The 25,755-nt window shown below is 37.5% G+C and overlaps 1 protein-coding gene across 1 annotated transcript in view; it reads left to right on the forward strand.

The window, feature by feature from the left end:
• Positions 1-25,755, forward strand: part of LOC102835311 — a 205,963-nt gene that overhangs the window by 177,062 nt on the left and 3,146 nt on the right. The window contains exons 17-18 of the mRNA XM_006862032.1: positions 12,340-12,420; positions 19,873-23,166. Coding sequence (XP_006862094.1) covers positions 12,340-12,420; positions 19,873-23,166 — 3,375 coding nt within the window. The remainder of the gene's footprint in view (positions 1-12,339; positions 12,421-19,872; positions 23,167-25,755) is intronic.

Raw genomic sequence — 25,755 nt, forward strand, 5'->3', positions numbered from 1 at the left:
CAGGATCGAACATTGTTTCGTTCTGCTGTGCATGGGGTCGCTATGAGTCGGTTCCGACTCGATGGCACCTGACAACAACAACAACACAGTATATTATAGGATAAATATGAGAAGAAGAAATATTGAACCAAACAGTATGAGCATATTTAATTTTGATAGCTGTGATCAGATTTCTCTTCAAAGCAGATTTGCTAATTTGTATTTAAAATGTAAAATGATAGACTAGTAATTTTTTGTTGATTTGATGAGCAAAATGATATTGTTTTATATTTTAATTCACATTTTCTCAGTTATAATAAGGTAAACTATTTTCATGTGTTCATTACACATTTGTACTTCTCTTGTTTAACTATAACTATTTCCAATATTGTGTTTTCTTATTTTTATATGAGAATGTATTGTATGTTTGGATATTAATGCTTTGTCTGGGATCTTGTTTTTTTTTTTAATGTTTTATTGTGAATTATATAGTTTACATGGGAAAACACCAGCTTTACATTCATCCTATCATAGATCATTTCATTGCCATGATTACAATCCCCTCCATGCATTATCAAACAACCAAAGGGTATACACTGCAAGCCTTCCCCCTGGTCGTCAGCACACAGCCCCTCTTCCTCTCTGGGTCTAGAGTCCCCAGCTGCTCCATCTCTCCACGTCATTGTCTCTGCCTCCATCTCTGGTGTCACTGCTTCTCTGGGTAGGGTGCCTCATTCTGCTCTCCTCCCTTGATGGTCCTAGGGACCTCCTCTCCGGGACTGCAAAGTCAATCACTCCCCTTATTTTGCTGCAAAACGTCTACCTTTACATTTCCAACCCTCACAGTCAGTCCTGATAGCAATTATTCTCTATTGTACCACATGAAGCCATCACCATCTCCTTTTGTCAGTCCCTCCCAGATAGATTGGATACTACTCCGTGGAGATTATACCTTCCGTGGCCTCTGGATCTAGGTTCCCTCTTGAAATCTTGTAAGCCAGTCACTTCTTGCCTTTGTAGCCCCCCATTTTGGGAAACCAATGTCCAAATTGTCCATCCCTGTCTACCCTTTGTATTGAGGGGGTGTTGTCTGGTATCTTTGCTGGTTGTTATCTGTTTTTAACTTCTATGTGGTTTTTATAGAAGTCGTAAGTGTTTATGTGGTCAGTTCTCTCAACTTTTCCTTTGTGTTTTGTGGTTTATGTCTCATTTGGAAAGTCCTTTCCCTGCTCCAACAAGTCTAAGTACTCTCCTTTTTTTTTTTTTTTTTCTAATGCATTGTTTTATGGAATGTGCATTTTATGTTTAACTTGTTAGCTCAGCTATGCTTTATTTTTGTTTTGGTATGAGGTAGGAATCTACTAATAAGATGAAATGGATAGGCAATTTTCTCAACACTACTAAAATACCATGCAATTGACTTAGTTTTGTCATCCAGCATCCATTTTTTAAGCTACTGTCCCTCTACAATTCCAATTCCTAGTTGGTTGGCAATCTTGACACTGGAGAGAGGACTTTTTCTTTTATATTAAGAACTAGAAGTGATCGCAAGTGAAGAGAGAATGACTATGAAAGAGGAACAAAGAGGTGGAGAGGTAGTGTCCTAATGACATTGATTGCATTAAACAATGAGAAAACTGAACAAATAATATGGAAAAATGGTTTTTATATATTGGACAACAGGCAGTATGAAGCTGTGATACGTTAGAGAAAGGAACAAACAAGGTGAGCCCTACAACTACAGGCAGCAGGGAGAGCAAGGGTCATAAAAACAAAACCTGAAAATCTTGTTGAGTAGAAAAAAGAGTGATTCGAGTTTGTTGAGGCAGAGGCAGAATTTGTGAAGTAGAATAACAGAAAGGAAGGAGATATAGAGGGTACAATCTCCAGATAACTTAAGGAATTTTCCTAGTCTTTGAGTACTGATCAGAGTAGGAAATTTCAGGAAGTGAAGAGACAAACCACTGGAAAGGATTATGTTGAAAAATTATAACAGTTAACACAGGGCTAGAAATAACTTATATTTCCATTAATCAGAATGGAAAGACTTAGAATACATATGACAGCAGGCAGAATCCTTGGACAGTAGAATTATTCTACAGCAGGTAGAATTCTTAAGCTCTATTGGATAACCTTTTCCCAATATCATTTAAAAGCAAGTCTTAAAAGGGCCAAATTTATTCCAAGTCCATTAACTATGTTCCAGAACAAAATCAAATGCTTTTAAATAGAAAAGAAGAAAACAAAATCTAGTAACCAACAATGCAAAATATAAAATTTCTGGCATCAAATAAAAAGATTACCAGATACTGAAATGAAAGGGGCAAGAAAAAATAATCCATAATTCAGAAAAAATAAATAGAAATAAAATCAGAAATGACAGATATTATGGCGCTAGCAGAAAAGGGTATTAAAATAGTAATATAGAAGGGTGGGGCTTGATGGCAGATAGGGTAGAGGTGCAGTGAATTTTGCCATCAGCAATAACACAGAATACCAGGTGAAGCAGGTTCAGGGAAGAGCTCCAAAGCTCTGAACCACATAGGTAGGAATATTTTAAAAGTTTGAAGGCTTATAGCTAGTGGAACTTGTAGGAGAAGTAAGAAATCATGTATTTTTTAATCTGCCGGGCTCAGTGGCCCAGAGCCAACAACTTGGGTGAGACCAAATGGCAAGACCAAACAGGGAAGCAGACCCACCATGGAATAATGCCAGGGGAACCTCAGAGCAAAGGTGGACAATACACGTTGTCAGTTTTCCTTTGTTCTGATTTTTTTTTTTTTTTGGTATCTCTTCATTGCCCCCCCCCCACTGTTTGTGCACCTCCATTCTGGTGACTAGAGGGGGTGCCTGAGCGAGTGGACACCCCAACCCCCATCACTGGTAGGTTCTTCTGCCACGCATGCACACAGATACTCTCAGACCAAGAGCCAGCCCTGAACTGTTTTTTAATAGGGAAAAGGCCAGAACAAGAGGTGTGGAGAGGGCAAGAGAGTTTAAAAACAAAACAGGCCAAAAACTAAATTAAATCCTGAGGTACAGAATAACAACCAACAGTGGCATCTTGAGTCCATCAATGCTGTCACTTGGCCAATCCATCTCACTGGGGATCTTCCTCTTTTTCTCTGACCCTCCACCTTACCAAACATGATATCCTTCTCCAGCGACTGGTCCCTCCTAACAATGTCAGACGTACAAGGAGCACTCTGGCTGCACTTCTTCCAACACGGATCTATTGATTCTTTTGGCAGCCTATGGCACTTTCAATATTCTCCTCCAACACCATAACTCAAATGCATCTTTGATATTTGTGTTACAATAAGAATTATTTTTCTTAATTAAGAAAAGCAGGAGACTGGGTCCACAGAACTGACTGAAACTAGATCTGAACCACCTAACATGCACAGTAGTGTGTCCTTTTCATGTCACGAGACTGACAACACCTCCATGAACACCACAGACATGGGGAAAATGCCATCTTTGTGACCCTCACCCCATTCCTGACTGAAGATAGGCAGAAGACTAGGCCCACGAAAGCCTACCTGTTAATATTCATAGTGATTTTATTCATAACAGCCCACAATCTGGAAACAACCTAAATGTCCATCCACTAATGAAAGGATAATCAAATACAGTATATCTGTATAATGGAATATATATGGTATATATATAATGGAACCATTTCTTGGAGTCCTGTTGTGGCACTGTAGGATAAGCAAGGAAGTGCTAACCAAAGGTCATTGGTTCAAACTTGGAAACCCTATACAGGGTCGCTATGAGTTGAAACTGTCTCCATAGTGCTTAACAACAGCATACAATGGAGCAATAAAAAGGAATAAGCTACTGACACATGGAAATGAATCTATGTGAAAGGAGCCAAATACGAAAGACTGCATATTGTGTATTTCCATTTGTATGGTAGTCTATAAAATTCTAATTTCTTGTAACAGAAAACAGACCTGTAGCTTCAAGGAATTGGAGTTAGAAAAGGTTACTCCGTATAGGGCCATGAGAGATTTTTTTTCTGGGTGATAAAAATGTTCAATATTATGAGTGTGGTGGTCACTCTATGACTGTAAACATTTGCCAAAACTCACCAAGTTGTACAATTAAAGCTGGTGACTTTTATTGTATACAAATTATGTTTAAGTAAATTATGCAAATTATGATAAAATAAATAATGCATCATAATTTAAAATGTCATATTGTAACTGTATACTACTGTTGAGTGATGTCCACTCCCATTCAACAAAGACTAACAAAAGAGCTTTCATATTATTTTATAATTGCTTCCTCTATAGTTATGTTTCCAAATTTTAGTCAGTTGTATACCTCTTAGGTTTTCTGATTTTTGCTATATTAGCATATCAAGCAGCAGTCAAGAAATCAAATGACATATTGCATTAGGCAAATTTGCTGCCTCTTTAAAGTGTTCAATAGCAGAGATGTCAGTTTGAGGACTAAGGTGTTCCTGACCCAAGCCATGGTATTTTCAATAACTTTATATGCATGCAAAAGCTGGACAGTGAATAAGGAAGACCACAGAAGACTTGATGCATTTGAGTTATGGTGTTGGAGGAGAATATTAAAAGTACCATGACCTACCAAAAGAACTAACAGATCTGTGTTGGAAGAAGTACAACCAGAATGTACCTGGAAGGCCAGGATGGCCAGACTTCGTCTCTCATACTTTGGACATGTTGTCAGGAGGACCGGTCCCTGGAAAAGGACAACATGCTTGGTAAGATGGGACATCAGCAAAAAAGAGGAAGTCCCCCCCTCCCCCAACGAGACAGATTGGCACAAGTGGCAACAGCAATGGGCTCAAGCACAGAAATAGATGTGAGGTTGGCACAGGACTGGGCAGTGTTCATTCTCTTATGCATAGAGTCATTATGAGTCAATACCTACTTGATGGTACCTAACAACAACAACAAGCATATCATCAGTACTATTATTTATGTAATATTTTTGTTTAACTTGATGAGCTGGTTTTTTTTTTTTTTTTTTTTGTATTAAGTGAAAAGCATGATCATTGTCATAAGCAGAAAGTAATTTAAATGTTAATTATAAACTTATCAAAATAAAAAAATCACTTTTGTAGCACCTAAAATCATGTGGACTATTATTTTTCAAGTCATACTGTGTCCCTCTTGTACTTCTTGTTTTCTTTTTTCTTAGATGATATTTTCATTTTCATGGGGTGTGCCTTAGAATAACTTTTCTGTGTCGTCTGCATCGTTAGTGAATAGTATGAATATTTTAATTTCTGAAAAATTCTTGCCTGTTAACCCACATTATTTGACTGTCTGAGCTCTACCTCTGAAGGCATTATGCTGTTGTGTTGTATTGTTCAGTGGCAGTGATCACAAGCATGATGCCATATGGATTTTTCTTTTGTAGATAAGTCATCTTTTTCCATCTGGAAGCCTTAAAGATTTTGTTTTCTGCTTTGTGACGCTGGGCCCTTTGGATTTGAACACTCATTGCATGCACATCAATTTCCTCCTTTTAAAAAATAGTCGGATGACCTGCTTATAGATGTTAATGAAACTTTAAAATAATCCAAGAGCATTTCTCATGTAAACATTCATTGGATTGTTATTTTAATTAATATGTGTCGGGGACCAGCCCCAACAACTTATTAAGAGGCTATTGAAGGGGGATGTGGTGTCGGCGAAAAGGAATCACATGGAGTCAATTATTTGTGATAAATCCAAGATTTTCTATCTTTACTCAAATTTTCAGCTCCTTATATACCGTTACAATACACAATAATTTTATAGTAATCAATTTCTTTAAAGTACAATCTATTTGGTGATTACATTCTTTATGATTCATGAACTTTCAAGTTACATCAAAGAACATCAAAATATTTTCCTTGGCATCCTGCTTCCTTATACTCCCTAGCTACCCTAATAATATCTGATTTCTGTAAGTGACTTTGTTCTTCTTTATTCCCCCCTAAAATGTCAAGTTAACCTTTACACAGAAATTCTAAATCTTAACCCTCATCTACTATTTTCTATAGATTCATTAATCACAACTCACACGCAATGCATTTTTCCCGTAACTAATGCTACATATCAATTACTCATAATTGCTTTAAAAATAAGAGTGTAAAAAGTACCTAAATTTTTATAATTAAACAAAATAACTTCCCTATACTAATAATTTCTTCATCTAAAACATCCAGTTAAATTTCTACTTATGTTCCTATGTGTTCCCACAACTCTTAATTATGGTTCAGTTATTCTCTAAAAGTCTTTTATTGTCTCAAGCTAAAACTATAGAGGATGTTGATTGTAATCTTAACTTGAAAAACTTGAACTGGCAGTACTTTAGCTGGTGTGGTTTTTCCTAGTGGTGAAACTTATTGTTACTGTGAAAAGCAATCTTTATAACTATATGTGATCGAAAATGGTGTGAAAATGCCTAAATGTCATTTTAATCTTTAATATGATTATTGAAAAGTCTACTGAAAACTTCTATAATAAAATCAAGAAAAAAATAAAAAATGAACTATTCATAAAAGGAAAGCACAAGAACCGCAGGGCCCTTGCATGAGAAGTCTCCTCAGGGCCTTGCCTACCAAGGAGAGACTCATGTGGCCTTGCTTAACAATGAGTCCTTCATGAGTAGGGTCCCCCACCGTTCTGTTTCTTGATGGCATGGCCCCTGCCAAATATGATATAAAATGAACCCTCTATAAGCTAAAGGAGATAATGTATAGGAAAGCAGTATCAAGTACTAAGACCTCTACAAATAAGTGGTATTAAGCTTTTCTCTAGATAAGTAGGCAATGTTGGTGTATAGTAAGATGCCCTGAAAGCCACCCAAGTCCCCTAACACAGTGCTGTTGTATGGAGGAAGGAGCACCCGATTAGAATCTGGGACAGCAAGAATTTAAGCTCCAACATTTATCTGAAAGTTGCTGTACTGTGGTGACTTGCAGGCTGCTGTGATGCTGGAAGCTATGCCACCAGTATTGTAAACATCCATGTGGACAGGTTTCACTGGAACCTCCGGATTATGACAGACAGATCAGGAGAAGGAGAGGCAGACTACTTCTGAATGATTACCCACTGAAAACCTTATGGATAGCAGCAGATCATTGTCAGATACAGTGAAAACATTATGAATAGCACCAGAATGTTGTCAGATATAATATCAGAAGATAAGGCCCTCAAGCTGGAAGACACTCAAAATGGACTGGGGAAGAACTGCCTCAAAGTGGAGTTTGATGATGAAATGAATGGAGTGAATGCTTTCAGGAACTTCACTTGCAAAACTCAAAATGAAAAGAAACAGCTGTAAATATCCATTAATAATTGAGTCGTGGAATGTATCAAGTATGAGTCTAGGAAAATTGGAAGCTGTCAAAAATTAAATGGAATGCAAAAAGATCGATATCCTACGCATTATTGTTTTTAAATGCTGTTGGGTCAGTTCCAACTCATAGAAACCCTGTATAGGATTTCCAAGGAGCAGCTGGTGAACTTGAACTGCCAATCTTGTATTCAAACCAACCTTGCAGTCATGAGCATTAAACCACAGCACCATGCCAGGACTCTATTAGTGAGCTGAAATGGACTGTTATTGGCCATATTTAATATGACAATCATATGGTTTACTAAGTCAGGAATGATAAATTCAAGAGGAATAACAAAGCATTTATTGCCAGAAAGAGCAACTCAAGAACTGTCTTGAAGTACAGTGTTGTTTGTGATAGGATAATATCCACAAACCTACAAGGAAAATCAGTTAATACCACTATTATTCAAATTTATGCATGAACCACTAAAATCAATGATGATGAAACTGAATTCTACCAACTTCTTCAGTTTGAAGTTGATCAAACATGCAAATAATACGTATTGATAATTACTGGTGATTGGAATGTAAAGGCTGGAAACAAAGAGGAAGGATCTGTAATTGGAAAATACGGCCTTGGTGATAGAAATTATGCTGGAGATTGCATGATAGAATTTTGCAAGACCAATGGCATAGTCATTGCAAATACCTTTTTAAATATCATAAAAGGCAATTATACACATGGACCCCATCAGATGGAACACACAAGAATTAAATTGACTGCATATTATATCTGTTACATCCATGGGAAGAGCTGGTTGAAAAGCTCAGTATCAATATCAAGGCAGAAAAAAAAAAAAGCCAGGGGCGGTGAAGCAGATCATCAATTGCTGATATGAAAGTTTAGTATGAAACTGAAAATTACTAACACAAGTTTATGAGAGCCAAAATGTGATCTTGCGTGTATCACACTTGAATTTAGATATGATCTCAGGAACAGATTTGAGGCATTAGACACTAATGACCAAAGACCAGAAGAGCTGTGGATGACAGCAAGAACATCATGCAGGAAGAAAGCAAAAGGTCATTAAAGAAGACAGGAAAGAAAAAAAAAAACCAAAATGGATGTCATAAGAGACTCTACAACTTTCTCTCCATCAAAGAGATTCTAAAAAGCCTGTAAAATTGAAGTAAAGAGCTGAACAAAAAATTTAAAAGGGCAATTCCAAAAGACAAAGTCAAGTATTAATAAAGAAATGTTCAAAGACCTGGAGTTAGAAAACCAAAAGGGAAGAATAAGCTCAGCATTTTTCAAGTTGAAAGAACTGAGGTAAAAATACAAACTCTGACTTAGAATGTTAAAGAATTCTATGGGCAAAATATTGGATAATGCAGAAAGCATCTAAAGAAAATGGAAGGTATACACAGATTCACCATAAAAAAATGGCCGATGTTTAACCATTTCAAGAGATAGCATATTAACAAGAGCCGCTGGTACTGATGGAAGAAACCCAAACTGCACTGAAGGCATTAGTAATAAACAAGGCTCCAGGAATTGATGGAATTGAATTGAAATCCTTCAACAAACTGCTGAAGGACTGGAGGTGTTCATTCATCTATGCCAAGAAATTTGGAAGATAGCTACCTGGCCAACTGATACTAAGAGATCCATACTTGTGCCCATTCCAAAGAGAAGTAACCCAATGGAATGTGGAAATCATTGGACAATATCATTACTATTATATGCAAGTAAAATTTTGCTGAAAATGTTTCAAAAATGGTTGCAACAGTAACTTGACAGAGAACTTCCAGAAATTCAAGCTGGATTCAGAAGAGGACATGGAATGAGAGATATCATTGCTGGTGTCAGATGAAGCTTGGCTGAAACCAAAGAATACCAGAAAGATGTTTACTTGTGCTTTATTGATTATGCAAAGGCCTTCAACTGTGTGTATCCTGACAATCTATAGAACACTTAATTGTGTTCATGAGGTAGGAACCTGTACAGAAACCAAGAAGCAGTCATTTGGCAGACAAGGGGAGATACTGAGTGCTTTAAAATCAGGAAAGGTGTATGCCAGAATTGTATCCTTTCACCACACTTAATCAATCTGTTGTTGTTAAGTGCCATCAAGTCAGTTCCAACTCATGGCAACCTGTATAGAGTTTCCAAGGACTTTTGGTGGGTTTGAACCATTGAGCTTGGGATTCAAACCAACCTTGTGTCAAGTACTTATTCTTCAGTGTCACACTAGGACTCCATCCATGGCTTGGGTCGGGTGTACCTCAAAATGATTATGTTTGCTCTTGAATATTTTAAAGAGGTCTTGTGCAGCAGATTTGCCTAACGCAATACGTCATTTGATTTCATGTCTGTTGCTTCCATGAGTATTGATTGTGGATTCAAACAAAATGAAATAACTTGACAACTTCAATCTTTTCTCAGTTTATCATGATGTTATATACATTGGTCCAATTGTGCTATTTTCATTTTCTCTATATTGAAGTGCAATCTAGATAGAAGGCTGTGATCTTTGATCTCCATCAGGAAGTATTTCAAATCCTCTTTGCTTCCAGCAAGCAAGGTAGTATCATTTGCATATGGCAGGTTGTTAATAAGTCTTCCTACAGTCCTGATGCTACATTCATCTTCATCTAATCCAGCTTCTCAGACTGATAACAAATAAGGAAGATCAAAGAAGAATGGATGCAATTGAGTTATGGTATTGCAACTACCATGAACTGCCAGAAGAACAAACAAATCTGTGTTGGAAGAAGTACAGCCAGAATACTCCTTAGAAGCCAGGATAGCAAAAGTTGGTATCTCATACTTCAGACATTTTATCAGGAGGGACCAGTACCTGAAGAAGGACATCATGCTTGGTAAAGTGAAGGATCAATGAAGGAGAAGAAAACCCCCAGAGAGATGGATTAGCACAATGACAGCAGCACCGGATTCAAGTGTAACAATTGTGAGGATGGTGCAGGACCAGGCAGTGTTTTGTTCTGTTGTGTATAGGATAGCTGTGAACTGGAACCAATCAATGTCACCGGAGAAAAGGTTGAAGTTGTCAAGGACTTCATTCTACTTGGATCAACTATCAACACTCACGGAAGCAGCAGTCAAGAAATCGAATGCCATATTGCATTAGGCAAATCTGCTGCACAAGAACTTTTTAAAGTGTTGAAGAGCAAAGATGTCAGCTTGAGGACTAAGGTGTGCCTGACCCAAGTCATGGTATTTTCAATAACCTCATATGCATGCAAAAGCTGGACAGTGAATAAGGAAGGCCATAAAAGAATTGATGCTTTTGAGTCATGGTGTTGGAGGAGAATACTGAAAGTGCCATGGGCTGCCAAAAGAACCAATAGATCCGTTTTGGATGAAGTGCAGCCAGAGTGCTCCTTGGAGGCCAAGATAGCCAAACTTCGGTCTCCTATACTTCGGACATATTGTCAAGAGGGACCAGTCACTGGAGAAGGACATCATGTTTGGTAAGGTGGAGGGTTAGAGAAAAAGAGGAAGTCCCCCAACGAGATGGATTGGCCAGGTGGCAGCATCAGTGGACTCAAGTGTGCCAACAGTAGTGAGGTTGGCCCAGGATTGGACAGTGTTTCGTTCTGCTGTGCATAAGGTCACTATGAGTCAGTACCAACTTGATGGCACCTAACACAACAACAACATCACCTAACAACAACAGTAGGATTTAGCCTATGAATCTTTGGGGTAATTTAGAACAAGAAATTTCAGCTTCAGGTTCTTATATAAAATAAAGAGTAAACAAAAACCAACCAAACAAAACCCTATTGCCATTGAGTTGATTTCAACTCATAGCAAACCAGTGTAGGTTTTCCAAGACTATACATCTATACTGGAGCAGAAAGCCTCATCTTTCTTCCAAGGAGTGCCTGATGGGTTTGAACTGCTGACCTGACTTTGCAGTTAGCAATAAAGTGTTTATCCTACCACTGTTGTTGTTTAAATGCCATGGAGTTGTATTCCACTCATGATGACCATGTGTACGGTTTTCAAGGAGTGGCTAGTGGGTTTGAGTTAACAGTGCAGTGTTTATCCTACAGTGCCACGCCAGGACTCCAAAAATTAAGAGTAGTACTGGAGTATAGCTGAAGTGCCTTTCATCTCTACAAATTGGATGGATCTGTAATGCTAGTGTTTTTCTACATCTTGATTTAGTAGCACTAAGAGTTTCTTTCAGCAATTTTAATTAACCATTTACCAATGACAGGTTGAGAGTCACCGAATATGCTGTCTCAATATAATATCGGCTGCCAGTTATTATCTAAAATACTTTACAACCTTTTTAAAATCAGATTACATTTTCTTTTCTATTTGTTTCAGTTTGACTTTTTTTTTTTTTTACTTTTCAAATATGCTAAGGTGAATACTTTACTACAAAAGAAGCTCAGATTATGTGTAGGGGGCATTGGTAGGTCAGTGGCAGAATTCTTGGAGTCCTGGTGTGGTGCTGTGGGTTAATGCACTGGACTGCAAAGACATTTGAATCACAAGGTCAGTGGTTCAAGCTCACCAGTAACTCCTTGGAATTCCTATACAGGGTCACTATGGGTTGGAACCAACTCAAAGAACTTAACAACAACAACAAATGGTGGAGACTGAGGTTCAATTCCTGGTCAATGCTCCACAAGTACAGCTATGGCCTGTCTGTCAGTTGAGGCTTGTATGTGGTGGTGATGCTGAAAGGCTTCAGTGAAGCTTCCAGACTAAGACAGACTAGGAAGAAAGGCCTGACAATGTACTTCCAAAACTCAGTCAAAAAAGGAAACCTTATGGACAATAGTTTGATCCTGTTGTGCATAGTGTTGCCATGAGTTGGGCAGCTAACACCAACAAAGATTATGTATAGACACATTTCTTTGCAAAGTGAAGTAGTAGTTACTGTGAGAAAGATATTTAGATGAAAAGTTTTTTGTATCTTTGATAAAAGTTGAGGAAATAAAACAATCTTGGGAAATTCTTTTGCATTACAAGTCGCCTAAAATTAAAACTTTTTTTTTTTTTTTTAGGTGTTATTTTTACCAGAAGAGAGTCCATCACCATTACCATCTCACAAACCAAAACATACAGAAAAAAATGAACCGTATCCGGTGAGTCCCAACGTATTCTGTCCCAATATCAGTTGATACTTAATTAATGTTTCTCCAATACTTTATATAATCAAATGGCTCTAACCCATGCTCAACTGCTAATTGAAAAGTTGGAGGTCCCAGTCCACCCAGAGGTGCATTGGAAAAAGGCCTGGTGATGTACTTCAGGAATAAAAAGGGCCATTGAAAACCCTCTGGAGCACAGTTCTACTCTGACATACCTGGGGTCACCATGGATTGAAATGGATTGGACAGTAAAGTAATTGGACAGTAATGTAATTGGACAGTAAACCTGCTGACCCATTAGAAACACTTTGCTATCTTTAAAATATATATTTATTTATTTATTCAGGTCCCACCTTTGACCTACTATTATTTTTTATTATTATTATTGTGAACTGAATGATAGTTTACATGGGAGAACTTTGGCTTTACACCATCATTTCATTGCAATGATTACAATTTCCTCTGTGCATCATCATTCAACAATATTTGCTTCCATTCCCTCTGGGTTTTTTTGGGTTTTTTGGGGAGGCGGGGGGGATACACACAAAAGCACTCAGGAATATCTAATAATTTACACAACCAAAGGGCACATTCTGCAAGCCTGCCTCCTGGCTGCCAGCAGTCAGTCCCTCTCTTTCCATGAATCCAGAGTCCTCAGCTGCTCTCTCTCTTCTGTCCTCATCTCTGCCTCCATGTCTGGTCGTTGCTTCTCTGGATAGGGTCCCACATTCTACTCATGTTATTCTCCCTTGATGGTCCTAGGGTCCTCTGTTTCTGGACTGTAAGATTAACTACTCCCCTATTTTTGTTACAAAACTACCTTTACAGTTGTGACAGCCGCAATTAGTCATGATAACAATTACTCACTATAGAATCATGAGAATCTTATCTCCATCTCTTTTCACCAGACCCATCTAGACAAGATGAGAACTATTCAGTGGGGACTCTATCTCTACCCCCCACCACCCTCACACATTCTTAAACTAAACTCCCTCTTGAAAACTTGTAAACAAATCACTTCATGCCTTTATCATCCCCTCATTTTAGGTAGCCAATGCCTAAGTTGCCCATCCCATCTACCCTGTATACATAGAGGATAGGATTGATACTTGATGTGAAGATTCCTTCCTTCTCAGTTGATATTTTGAGCTATTACATCCATAAGTAAAGGTCAGTTCATCAAACTGCAGTAATTTACACTCGTTTCCTTTATCAAAAAAAAATTTTTTTTATTGACCTACTATCTTGACTCTATCTTCATCCCTAGATAACACCTAGGAATCCATGTTTCTCAAAAAATGTAGGGAATTCTTATGCCATCATCTTGGTATTGACTAGCATCAGAAAGCCAGCTATAGCCTTTTAAAATGAATTTTGAGCTACTAAACTGAGATTTAGTAGTTAGAGTCCTGGTGTGGCACTGTGAGTTAATGTGCCAGACTGCAAAGCCATTTGAACTGGTGGTTCAAGCTCACCAGCTGCTCCTAGGAAATCCTATACAGGGTCGCTATGGGTCGGCACCGACTCAACTGCACTTAACAACAACAAACTGAGATTAATGAACATGAGTAGTAAGATGATTATTTTACATTTTGTTTTAATTGGATAATGTAGACATTATATGAACATAGGGTTTGAATAGATACTGAATTTTGGAGGCTGTTTCATTAATAGAATGGCTTGGTCTCAGAGCTACTAAACTGGCTATGAAGATTACACTGAAATTTCACTGTAATACAGAGTTTTTTAGTACTGCTATTTCTTAACCATTTCTTCCAAAATGACTGTTCAAAAGCATGATTTTACTGTGGCATGCTAAGTACTACATCAATGTTGAAACCTTCAATCTTTAAATACTACTCACAATGCTTAATGGGGCATCTACTACTTGCTTTACTTTTTTTCTTTTTAATTGTACATTGCAACTAAAACAGTAAATATTTATATGAATAGGACTTTGATCCTAAAGTTAACCACTACCTAAGCAGATGCAACTAATGCTAGAAGTTAAGCAGTCAGAATACACACACACAAACACAAGTATTTATTTATGGATTGTTTTTAAAAATTTTTTCAGGCAGCAAAAAGCACATACACAATTGTCAGTTGTTGTTGTTGTCAGGCGCCATTGAGTCGGTGCCAACTCATAGTGACCCTATGCACAACAGAATGAAACACTGCCCAGTCCTGGGCCAACCTCACAGCCATTACTACAACTAAGCCCATTGCTGCTGCCACTGTGCCAATTCATCTCATTGGGGATCTTCCTCTTTTATTTTGACCCTCCACTTTACCAAACACAATCTCTTTCTTGAGGGATTGGCCCTTCCTGGTAATATGTCTGAAGTATGAGAGATGAAATCTGGCCATCCTGGCTTCCAAGGAGCACTCTGGCTGTACTTCTTCCAACACAGATTGGTTTGTTCTTTTGGCAGTCTGTGATATTTTTAATATTCTCCTCCAACACCATAACTCAAATGTATCCATTCTTCTGCAGTCTTCCATATTCACTGTGCAGCTTCCACATGCATATGAGGTTACTGAAAATACCATGGCTTAAGTCAGGTGCACCTTTGTCCTCAAACTGTATCTTTGCTCTTGAACACAATAAAGAGGTCTTGTACAGCAGATTTGCCTAATGCTATATGTGGTTTTCCAATCACCAGTAATGATCAATACATCTTGATTTCATGTTTGATAGATTTCAGATTAAAGAAGTTGGTAGAATTCTTCTATTTCATCCTCACTGGCTTTAGTGGCTGGTGTATAAATTTGAATAATAATATTCAAATTATTATCATCAAATGGCCAGACTTCATCTCTCAAGCATGGCAACAGTAGTGAGATTGGCCCAGGATTGGGCAATATTTTGTTCTGCTGTGCATAAAGTCACTATGTGTTGGTAATGACTCGATGGCACCTAACAATAGCTATAAACAAAAATGTAGGCTGAATTAATTGTGTCTACTGAAGAACCTGGAGTCCTAGTATGGCACTGTGGGTTTAATGCGCCAGACTGCAAAGTTGTTTGACTCTCAAGGTTGGCAATTCAAGCTCACCAGTCACTCCTTGGAAACCCTATACAGGGTTGCTATGGGTCAGAATCGACTTGACAGCACTTAACAACAACAACATACGTTGTTTAATTTCTTGACTGCTGCTTCCATAAGTGTTGATGGTTGATCCGAGCAAAATGAAGTATTTGACAACTTCAATTTTTTCCAAATTTATATGACTGTTCTACCACTCATCTGTCAGTTTGTCATACTGTAGTGGCTTGTGAGTTGCTGTGATTCTGGAAGACAGAGAACTTTCAGAGGTTCAAGCTGGATTCAGAAGAGGACGTGGAATGAGGGATATCATTGTTGATGTCTGATGGATCTTGGCTGAAAGCAGAGAATACCAGAAGGATGTTTACCTGTGCTTTATTGACTACATAAAGGCTTTTGATTGTGTGGATCCTGACAAGCTATGGACAATGTTGCAAAATATGAGTATTCCAGAACACTTAATTGTGCTCATGAAGAATCTGTACATGGACCAAGAGGCAGTTATTCAAACAGAACAAGGCAATAGTGAATGGTTTAAAATTAAGAAACGTGTGTGACAAGGATGTATTCGTTCACCATACTAATTCAACCTGTATGCTGAGCAAATAATCCAAGAAGCTGGGTTCTATGAAGAAAAATGTGACATCAGGATTGGAGGAAGACTCATTAACAACCTGTGATATGCAGATGATACAACCTTGCTTGCTGAAAGCGAAGAGGATTTAAAATATTTACTGATGAAAATCAAAGAGCATAGCCTTTGGTATGGATTGCATCTCAATGTAAAGAAAACAAAAATCCTCACCACTGGAACAATAAACAACATTCTCATCAACAGAAAAAAGACTGAAGCTGTCAAGGACTTCATTCTTCTTGGATCAACTATTAACACTCATGGAAGCAGCAGTCAAAGAAATCAAATGAAATATTGTATTTGGCAAATCTGCTGCACAAGACCTTTTTAAAGTGTTGAAGAGCAAAGATGTCAGCTTGAGGACTAAGGTGCGCCTGACCCAAGCTATGGTGTTTTCAATAACCTCATATGCATGTGAAAGTTGGACAGTGAATAAGGAAGACCGTAGAAGAATTTATGTGTTTTAGTTATGGTGTTGCAGGTGAATATTGAAAGTGCTATGGGCTAACATAAGAACAAACAAATCTGTGTTGCAACAAATGCAGCCAAGAGGGCTCCTTGGAGTCCAGGATGGCCAGACTTCGCTCTCATACTTCTTACATATTGTTAGGAGGGACCAGTCGCTGGAGAAGGACATCATGTTTGGTAAGGTGGAGGGTCAGAGAAAAAGAGGAAGACCCCCAGCGAGATGGATTGACAAAGTGGTAGCATTGATGGGCTCAAGCGTGGCAACAATTGTGAGGTTGACCCAGGACCAGACAGTGTTTCGTTCTGTTGTACATAGTGTCATATGAGTTGGTACCGACTCAGTGGCACCTAACAAAAACATATGGATGTTGTCTATTGATCCAGTGTTGAGGATTTTTATTTTCTTTACATTGAGGTGCAACCCATACCAAAGGCTGTAATCTTTGATCTTCATCAGTAAGTATTTTGAGTCCTCTTCACTTTCAGCAAGCAAAGTTGTATCACCTGCATATCACAGGTTATTAATAAGTCTTCCTCCAATCCTGAGGCCACATTTTCCTTCATATAATCCAGTTTCTTGGATTATGTGCTCAGCATACAGACTGAATAAGTATGGCGAAAGAATGCAGCCCTAGAACAGACCCTTATTAATTTAAAACCATTCAGTGTTGCCTAGTTCTATTCAACAACTATACCTTAGACTATGTACAGGCACCTCATGAGCATAATTAAGTGTTCTGAAATACTCATTCTCTGCAAAGTTTTCCATAGCTTGTCATGATCCACACAATCAAAGGACTTTGTGTAGTCAATAAAGCACAGGTAAACATTTTCTGGCATTCTCTGCTTTCAGTCAAGACTCATCTAATGTCAGCAGTGATATCCCTCATATAACGACCTCATATGAATCCGGCTTGAACCTCTGGCAGTTCTCTGTCAATGTACACTTGCAGCCGATTTTGGATTCTCTTTAGCAAAAATTTACTTGTGTGAGATATTAATGATATTGTCTGATGACTTCCACATTTTGTTGAGTCACCTCTCTTTGGAATGGGTATAGATATGGATCTCTTGGTCAGCTGGCCAATTTTCTTGGCCTAGATGAGTGAGTGCCTCCAGTACTGTATTAGTTTGTTAAAAGATTTCGGTTTGTATTCTATCAATTCCCAGTGACTTGTTCTTTGCCAATGATTTCAGTGCACCTTGGACTTCCTTCAGGATTATTGCCTCTGGATCATATGCTACCACTTGAAATGGTTGAATAGTGACCATTTCTTTTTGGTACAGTGACTCTGTTATCCTTTCATCTTCTTTTGATGCTTTCTGAAACATGCAATATTATGCCCATAGAATTCTTCAATGTTTGAATTTTTTCTTCAGGTTCCTCACCTTGAGAAATGCTGAGCATGTTTTTCCCTTTTTGTTTTCTAACTCCAGGTCTTTGCACATTTTGTTATAATATTTGATTTATCTTCTCGAGTTGCTGTTTGAAAATTTCTATTTAGCTTTTTTTGCTAAATAGAAAATTTGCTTTAACATCTCTACTCGGAAAAGCAAGTCTCAGAGTCTCTTCTGACATTCATTTTGGTCTTTTCCATATTTCTTGTTTTCTTAATGACCTCTTATTTTCTTCCTGTATGATGTTCTTGATGTCATTCCACAATTCTTCTGGTCTTTGGTCTTTAGTGTCTCTGTTCTTGAGATTATCTCTAAATTCAGGTGGGATATATTCAAGGTCATATTTGGCTCATATGGGCTTGTTTTAATTTTCTTCAACTTCAATCTGAATTTGCATATGAGCAATTGATAGTCTGTTCCACAATCTGCCCCTGGCCTTGTCTGGCTGATGATATGGAGCTTTCCCACCATCTCTTTCCACAGATGGAGTCAATTTGATTTCTGTGTATTCCATCTGGGGAGGTCTATATGTATAGTCATCTTTTATATTGTTTAAAAAAGGTATTTGCAATTAAGAAGTCATTGGTCTTGCAAAATTCTATCATGCAATCTCCAGCATCATTTCTATCACCAAGTTCATATTTTCCAATGACTGATCCCTTCCTCTTTGTTCCCAAGTTTTGCATTCCAATCACCAGTAATTATCAATACATCTTGATTACATGTTTCATCAGTTTCAGAATGAAGAAGTTGATAGAATTCTTCAATTTCAGCTTTAGTGGTTGGTTAGTAAATTTGAATTATAGTGGTATTAACTGGTTCTCCTTTGATGCCTATGGATATTATACCACCACAGACAGCGTTGTACTTCATGACAGATCTTGGTATGTTCTTTTTGATGATGAATGCGACTCTATTCCTCTTCAACTTGTCATTCCTGGCATAGTAAGCCACATGATTGCCAGACTCAAAATGGCCAATACCAGTCCATTTCAGCTCACTAATATTGATGCTAATGCATGTCATTTCATTTCTGACTATTCCATTTTTTCCCTAGATTCATACTTCATACATTCCCTGTTCTGATTATTAATGGATGTTTACAGCATTATGAGTTGTGCCTCATCAGCAAATGAAGGTCCCTCATAATCATGGTCAACTCTCCTTTGAGAAGGCAACTCTTCCCCAGTCATATTTTGAGTGCCTTCCAACCTGAGGGGCTTATCTTCTGGCACTACAACTGACAATAATCTGGGGCTCTTCATCATGTTTCAATAATCAATATTCTGGTGCTACAGTGTTCCAATGTTATTCATAAGGTTTTTGGTGACTAAATATTCAGAAGTAGTCCACCTCTCCTTCTTCCTAGTCTGGAAGTTCATCTAAAACCTGTCCACTATGGTTTACCCTGTTGTTGTTGTTGTTAAGTTCTGTCAAGTCAATTTTGACCCCTAGCGACCCTGTTTTTTAGGGTTTCCAAGGAGCAGCTGGTGAGCTTGAATCACTGACCTTGCAGTTCAAACGACTTTGCAGTTTGACGCATTAGCCCACAGCACCACACCAGGACTCCATGTTTTACCCTAGTGGTATTTAAAATACTGGTGGCATAGTTTGCAGAATCACAGCAACAAGCAAGCCACCACAATACAACAAACTGACAGACAAGTGGTGGACATGGACAATTATAGTGTTAAAATGATAAGTTAGAGAAAATTCTGCATTTTTATTTCAACTTCAAATATTTTTTCAAAATTAAAATTGGTTTTCCTCTCTTTATAGATTGTTATTGGCTGAGTAGATACATTGACAGACTGCTCAATGAAAATTAACTTGAAAATTATTATATATATAAGATAAATATTACAGAATTTCTTATCTTTTTCTTTAATGTTACAGTTCAAGACCTTGAACATCCAGGACAATTTTGATGCTTTTCTACAAAATATAAACCACAAAATGTCAATTAGAAAAAAGAAAGATGAAGATATGTCCAAATGTAGAAACATTTCCAATGCAGAGGTTATAGAGCATGAAGACCAAGATCCTCCTTACCCTGCACATTCAAAAGCTGCAGGACCTTCTAATAAAATCTGGGCTCATGATCCTGACGTTGTTACAATAAAACCTTTACATACTAAGTTAAAAGAAAGACTACCAAATGTATCTTTACCAAGTTCTGAAGAAGAATCATCAACATCTGTAAATGTGACTACAAGTCACCTCTCAAAGCCACTTACCTCCCATACTGAAAATCAAAAACAACCCATGGTGCTTAAGTCAATTTTAAATAAAAACCTGAAAGATCTCCTAGAACAGTTATTTTCTAATCTAGAAGTTCCTCTGGACATTCAATCAAGCAAGAAAAGCTATAGATCTCCATTCCTAAGTGTTCATAATAAATTATTAAGTAGTTTGGAAGACGAAATATTTGAAAATTTTCAAGACTTAGAAAGCTGGCTTCTAGAAAAAGATGTTTTAAATTCAAAGTCTAGTTTATGTCAAATAACTAAAGTCATGTCTTTGGATTCACTTTCAGAAGGTGGATCAGGAAAATCAATAGCGGTAGAAACGGAACATAGTTCTGTGAAAGATTTAGTGGCTGCAAATGTAGATACAACCGTACAGGACTGTGTTATAAAGCAACTATTCACCGCAAAGATCTTGCCAGAGTTGGAGAAAGAAGTTAAAGAGCACAGTGGGAAAAAACTGAATAATCAGGATCAATTACCCACAACTTTGGAGAGAATCTTATCTTCGAATAGTGGGGATCATTGTGAAAAAAAAGATGATGAAAAAGAATTGTCACAGTCCAAATCTGCTATCAACCAGATAATGCAAGCATTTCCTGAAGATACTCTTTTAGAATATGGGCTAAACAAAGTGATAGATAAGGAACACCAGGTGAGTTCTTCAGTGGGTTCAGAGAAAGGCACTCCTGAAGAAAAGTCAAATTATTCCACAGAGGAATATTCCAAAATCAAAAGAAAAACCAAACCTCTTTCAGACCACACTCCCAAACACACCACTTGTGTTCTCAATACAGTTCGTTTTCTAGAAGAAGATCAAAACTTACCCCCAAAAGATTCAAAATATCATTCAATACCAGATATAGAAACAGAGTTGCCATTGAATGGTCAGGGGTTTTATAAAGAAGAAAATGATCTTAAAACTACTTTGGAAAATTTAAGCAACTCATTAATGGATAAGCTCAATGAATCAGGTACAATAATACTAAAATCCTTTTTTAAACACATTTTAGATGTTTTTTTCAAATACAATCAATCTAAAGGAAAGGGACAACCAGAAAGAGATTTACAAAGACTAATGCAATATTCTTTCACAAATGATACAGAAGACCTTGAAGAAATCAGAGAGAATTTTGACCAAGCAGACAAATTAGACAGAAAACCTATTTTGAATCCAAAGCTTTGCGTATTTCTAGAGGAACTCTCAGATTCAGAAATAAAAGATTTTAAGTCTGAACTAAGTAAACATATCCAACACTACCTTGTAGAAAGACTTTCAGAATTGGGACACATCACCAAGAAGGACTTACCAAAAATCTATCAAAATCTGTATTTGATGAATGAGAATTCAGAACCAGGAAGGCAAAACATGTTTCCGGGGAAATATTCAGAAGCTGTGAATGAAATCATGTCTTTTTTAAATAACTTTCATCATCATTTCATAGATAAACATTTAGAAATAAAACTAAAGTCATTTTTAAGTGAAATTCTCAAAAACTACTTCCGAGAAAACCTTTCGGGACACAAGTTATTTAAAGACACAGAGTCTAGGAGTATGCACTTAAACACTTCTAACCTAAGTACTGAAAGTGCCTCAATTTCTGTACATGACTCTGGACAAGATATTTCAGGAGATGGTTTTGGCAGAAGGTTTAAAGTAAACACGATATATCCTTTGAATAAATCCCTACAAAATTATCTTAGAGCTTCATCAGAAAATGAACTATTAAATATAAAACTTGGTTTAAGAAAACACCTCCAAAGCCTTTTTTTAGAAAAACTTTCAAAATCTGGACTCATCACAAAGAGGCAATTGGAGGACATCAGCCAGCAAATAAATTTGATCAATTCCAGTTCCAGACCGTTAAAATGTATACAGACAGATTTATGTTTTAGAGATGAAAATAACTTTATGGAGGAGCACTTAGAGAAGCAAAATAAATATTTAAAAATTGCTCAAAAAACCACTTTACACAAGAGACCTGAGGATAGACTTGTAGAAACAGAACTGATCAGAAAAGAAGAAAAAGAGTATTTTCCTTTGCACAATACTAAAGAAAATGTATCAAAAATTATGGAACAGAAAAGATACTGCTGCAAAGAAGGAGCGACTAGAGCAAGTTTTATAAAAGTGCAACCTTGTTCTAACAAAAACACCCAGATAGTTCCATTAAATAAGTCTTCAGAAAAACTTACTGATACAATGTTTAAGCATCAAAGGAAAGAACATGAGTTCATTCAGCTTCCTGGAGCAGAAAATTCTGTTTTTAAAATAGAGTCTCAAGACCCATATAGTTGGGATAATAAAATAATTCAATCAAACACTTTCTTTGAAAGGACACTGAAAATGAATTCCATTGAAAAAAAGGATCATATGAACATATATAAACTGACTGTACAGGGAAAACCTGAAGCAGGAATGTCACGGTATCCAAGAATTCCTCGTTACAATACGCTAGCTGAAGATGAAGAGCCCTTAAACAGAGTCACTTTTCCCTCATGGCAGAGCCACCCTTTAAGTCATTTCACCACAGAGGTTGGGGGGACATCAAAATTAGAAGACCAGTATTGTCAGAGATGGAAAGGAAGTAATAACAACAATAAAAAACAACATTCAGTAACATTTGCAGAATACAAGCGAGAGATGCCAATTCATTTTAAAACACCTACTGGAAAATATGTCACTGGCCCTGAATCACAATCTTTTAAGTATAAGGTTTTAGAAGTTGAGAAAAGCTCAAAGCCATCCCTATTCCCAGAAGTATTAAAAAGAGAAAGTGCAAAGCCCATGGTCCGAAAAGAAAGAAATAATGCCGACCAACAAAAAAAGTCATTAAACAAAATAGTTAAGATGCTACCAACCACACTGCCCCCAACAAGAATTCATCTAAAGAAATCTATTCCAAGGACATTGCTTCATTGGACTGCAAGAACAACTATACATGTAATAATGTCTCTCTAAGTCTTCTACTTCTGTACCTGAGAAAGTTTTAGAAATAATTTACCTTAGAGTATGTATGTCTGTATGCAAGCTTGTGTGTACCCTTGATTGCCCCAAAACATACAGACCTCCACATGAAAAACAATTCTTGTGAAATTCAAATATCACTTCAGCTGCTCCCTTGTATGAATTAATTCAAGGACAACACCCTCTGGGCAGGTGCCTGTGTGCCAGGGCCCACCTCTGCCTGTGAAAAACTGGCTGGATTTCAGGACTCACTCCTCCCTCAGCCAGCGGGTATTGTGTATAACCTTTGGCAGTGACCACTGAGCTGCAATTTTCTCTTCATGTTGTTGTTAAGTGCCGTCAAGTCAGTTCCGATTTATAGCAACCCTTTATAGGGTTTCCAAGGAGCGGCTGGTGGGTTTGAACCGCCAACCTTGTGGCTCAAACTGATCTTTCAGTCCAGTGCATTATCCTGCAGTGCCACACCATATAGGTATAAATATATCTTTTTTTTTTTTTTTGTCAGATAGTTGAATTATTTTTGTTTCAGCAAATAAATATGAAGTTCCTTCTATGTGCCAGTTTTTTTTTTTTAAGCACTGTTATTAGATGCCATTAACTCATATCAACCCTATACACAACAAAATAAAAACACTACCTGGTCTTCGGCCATCCTCATCACTGTTATCTTTGAGCCAATTATTGCTGTCACTCTGTCAATCCATCTCGTTGAGGGTCTTCCTGCTTTTCACTGACCCTGTACTTTACCAAGCATGATGTCCTTCTCCAGGGTCCCTCCTGACAACTTGTCCAAGTAGGAGAGTCAAAGACTTGCCATAGTTGATTCTAAGGCGTATTCCGGCTGTACTTCTGAAAGACAAATTTGTTTGTTCTTCTGGAAGTCCATGGTACTTTCAACATTCTTCACCAACACCATAATTCAAATGCATCGATTCTTCCACAGTCTTTGTTATACATGATCCAACTTTCACATACATATGAGGCAACTGAACATATCATGACTTGAGTCAGGCCAACCGTAGTCCTAAAACTGACATCTTTGCTCTTTAACACTTTAAAGAGCTCTTTTGCAGCATATTTGCCTAATGCAATACATCATTTGATCTCTTGACTATTGCTTCCAGGAGTTTTGATTATGGATCCAAGCAAATGAAGTCTTTGACAACTTCAATCTTTTCTCAGGTTATCATGATGTTGTAAACTGTGAGGATTCTCATTTTCTTTACACTGAGATGCAATCTGTATGGAAGACTCTTTGATCTTCATCAGTAAGTATTTCATCAAGCAAAGTTATATCATCTGCATATTACAAGTTGTTAAAGAGTCTTCCTCAAATCTTGATGTCTCAGTCTTCTTCATATAATTCAGCTTCTCTGATTATTTGCTCAGCATACAGAGTGAATAAGTACGGTAAAAGGAAACAACCTTGGCACCTTTCCTGATTTTAAACCATTCAATATCCCCATGTTCTGTTTGAATCACTGCCTCTTGATCTATGTACAGGTTCCTCATGAGCACAATTATGTGTTCTGGAATTCTCATTCTTTCTCAATGTTATCCATAGTTTGTTGTGATCTACACAATCGAATGTATTGGCATAGTCAATAAAACATATGTAAACATCTTTCGGGTATATTCAGTTAAGATCCATCAAATGTCAGCAGTGATAGCCCTAGTGCCGTGTCTTCTTTAGACTCTGGTTTGAATTTCTGGCAGCTCCCTGTCTATGTAGTGTTGCAACAATTTTTAAATAATCTTCAGCAAAATTTTACTTGCATTTGATATTAATGAATATCGTTTGATGATTTAAACATTGTGTCATGTCACCTTTCTTTGGAATTGGCACAAATATGAATCTCTTCCAATCATTTGACCAGGTAACTGTCTTACAAATTTCATGGTATAGATGATTGAGTTCCTCCAGCACTGCATCAAGTTGATGGAACATTTCCATTTGTATTTCATCAATTCCTAGAGGCTTGTTTTTCATCAATGTCCTCACTGCAGCTTGGACTTCTTTAATATCATTAGTTCATGATCATATGGTACCTCTTGAAATAGCTAAACATCAATCAGTCCTTCTTGATACAATGTCTTTGTGTATTCCTTCCATCTTTTGATGCTTCCTGCATCATTCAACATATTGTCCATTATGTTGTTGATGTTAAGTGCTGTTGAGTTGGTTTTGACTCATAGAAACCCTGTATAGGATTTCTGAGGTTGTAAGTCTTTGTGAGAGCAGAAAGCCTCATTTTTCTTCTAAGGAGCAGCTAGTGGGCTCAAACCACTGATCTTGTGATTCACAGTCCAGTGTTTATCCACAGAGCCACCATACTCCCATTTTGACCATTGTTGTTAAATGTTTTTGAGTAGGTTCCAACCCATAGTGACCCTGTATAGGGTTTCAATGAGTGGCTGGTGAGCCTGAACTGCTGACCTGTGGTTCAAATCAACTTTGCAGTCCAGGGCATTAACCTACTGAGCCACACCAGCATTCTGTGTTGGTCATAGAATCCTGCATTACTGCAGCCCGAGGCTTGAATTTTTTTTTTTTTTCAATTCCTT

The sequence above is a fragment of the Chrysochloris asiatica genome, unplaced genomic scaffold (assembly GCF_000296735.1).
Source record: "Chrysochloris asiatica unplaced genomic scaffold, ChrAsi1.0 scaffold00045, whole genome shotgun sequence".
NCBI classification, from domain to species: Eukaryota; Metazoa; Chordata; class Mammalia; order Afrosoricida; family Chrysochloridae; genus Chrysochloris; species Chrysochloris asiatica.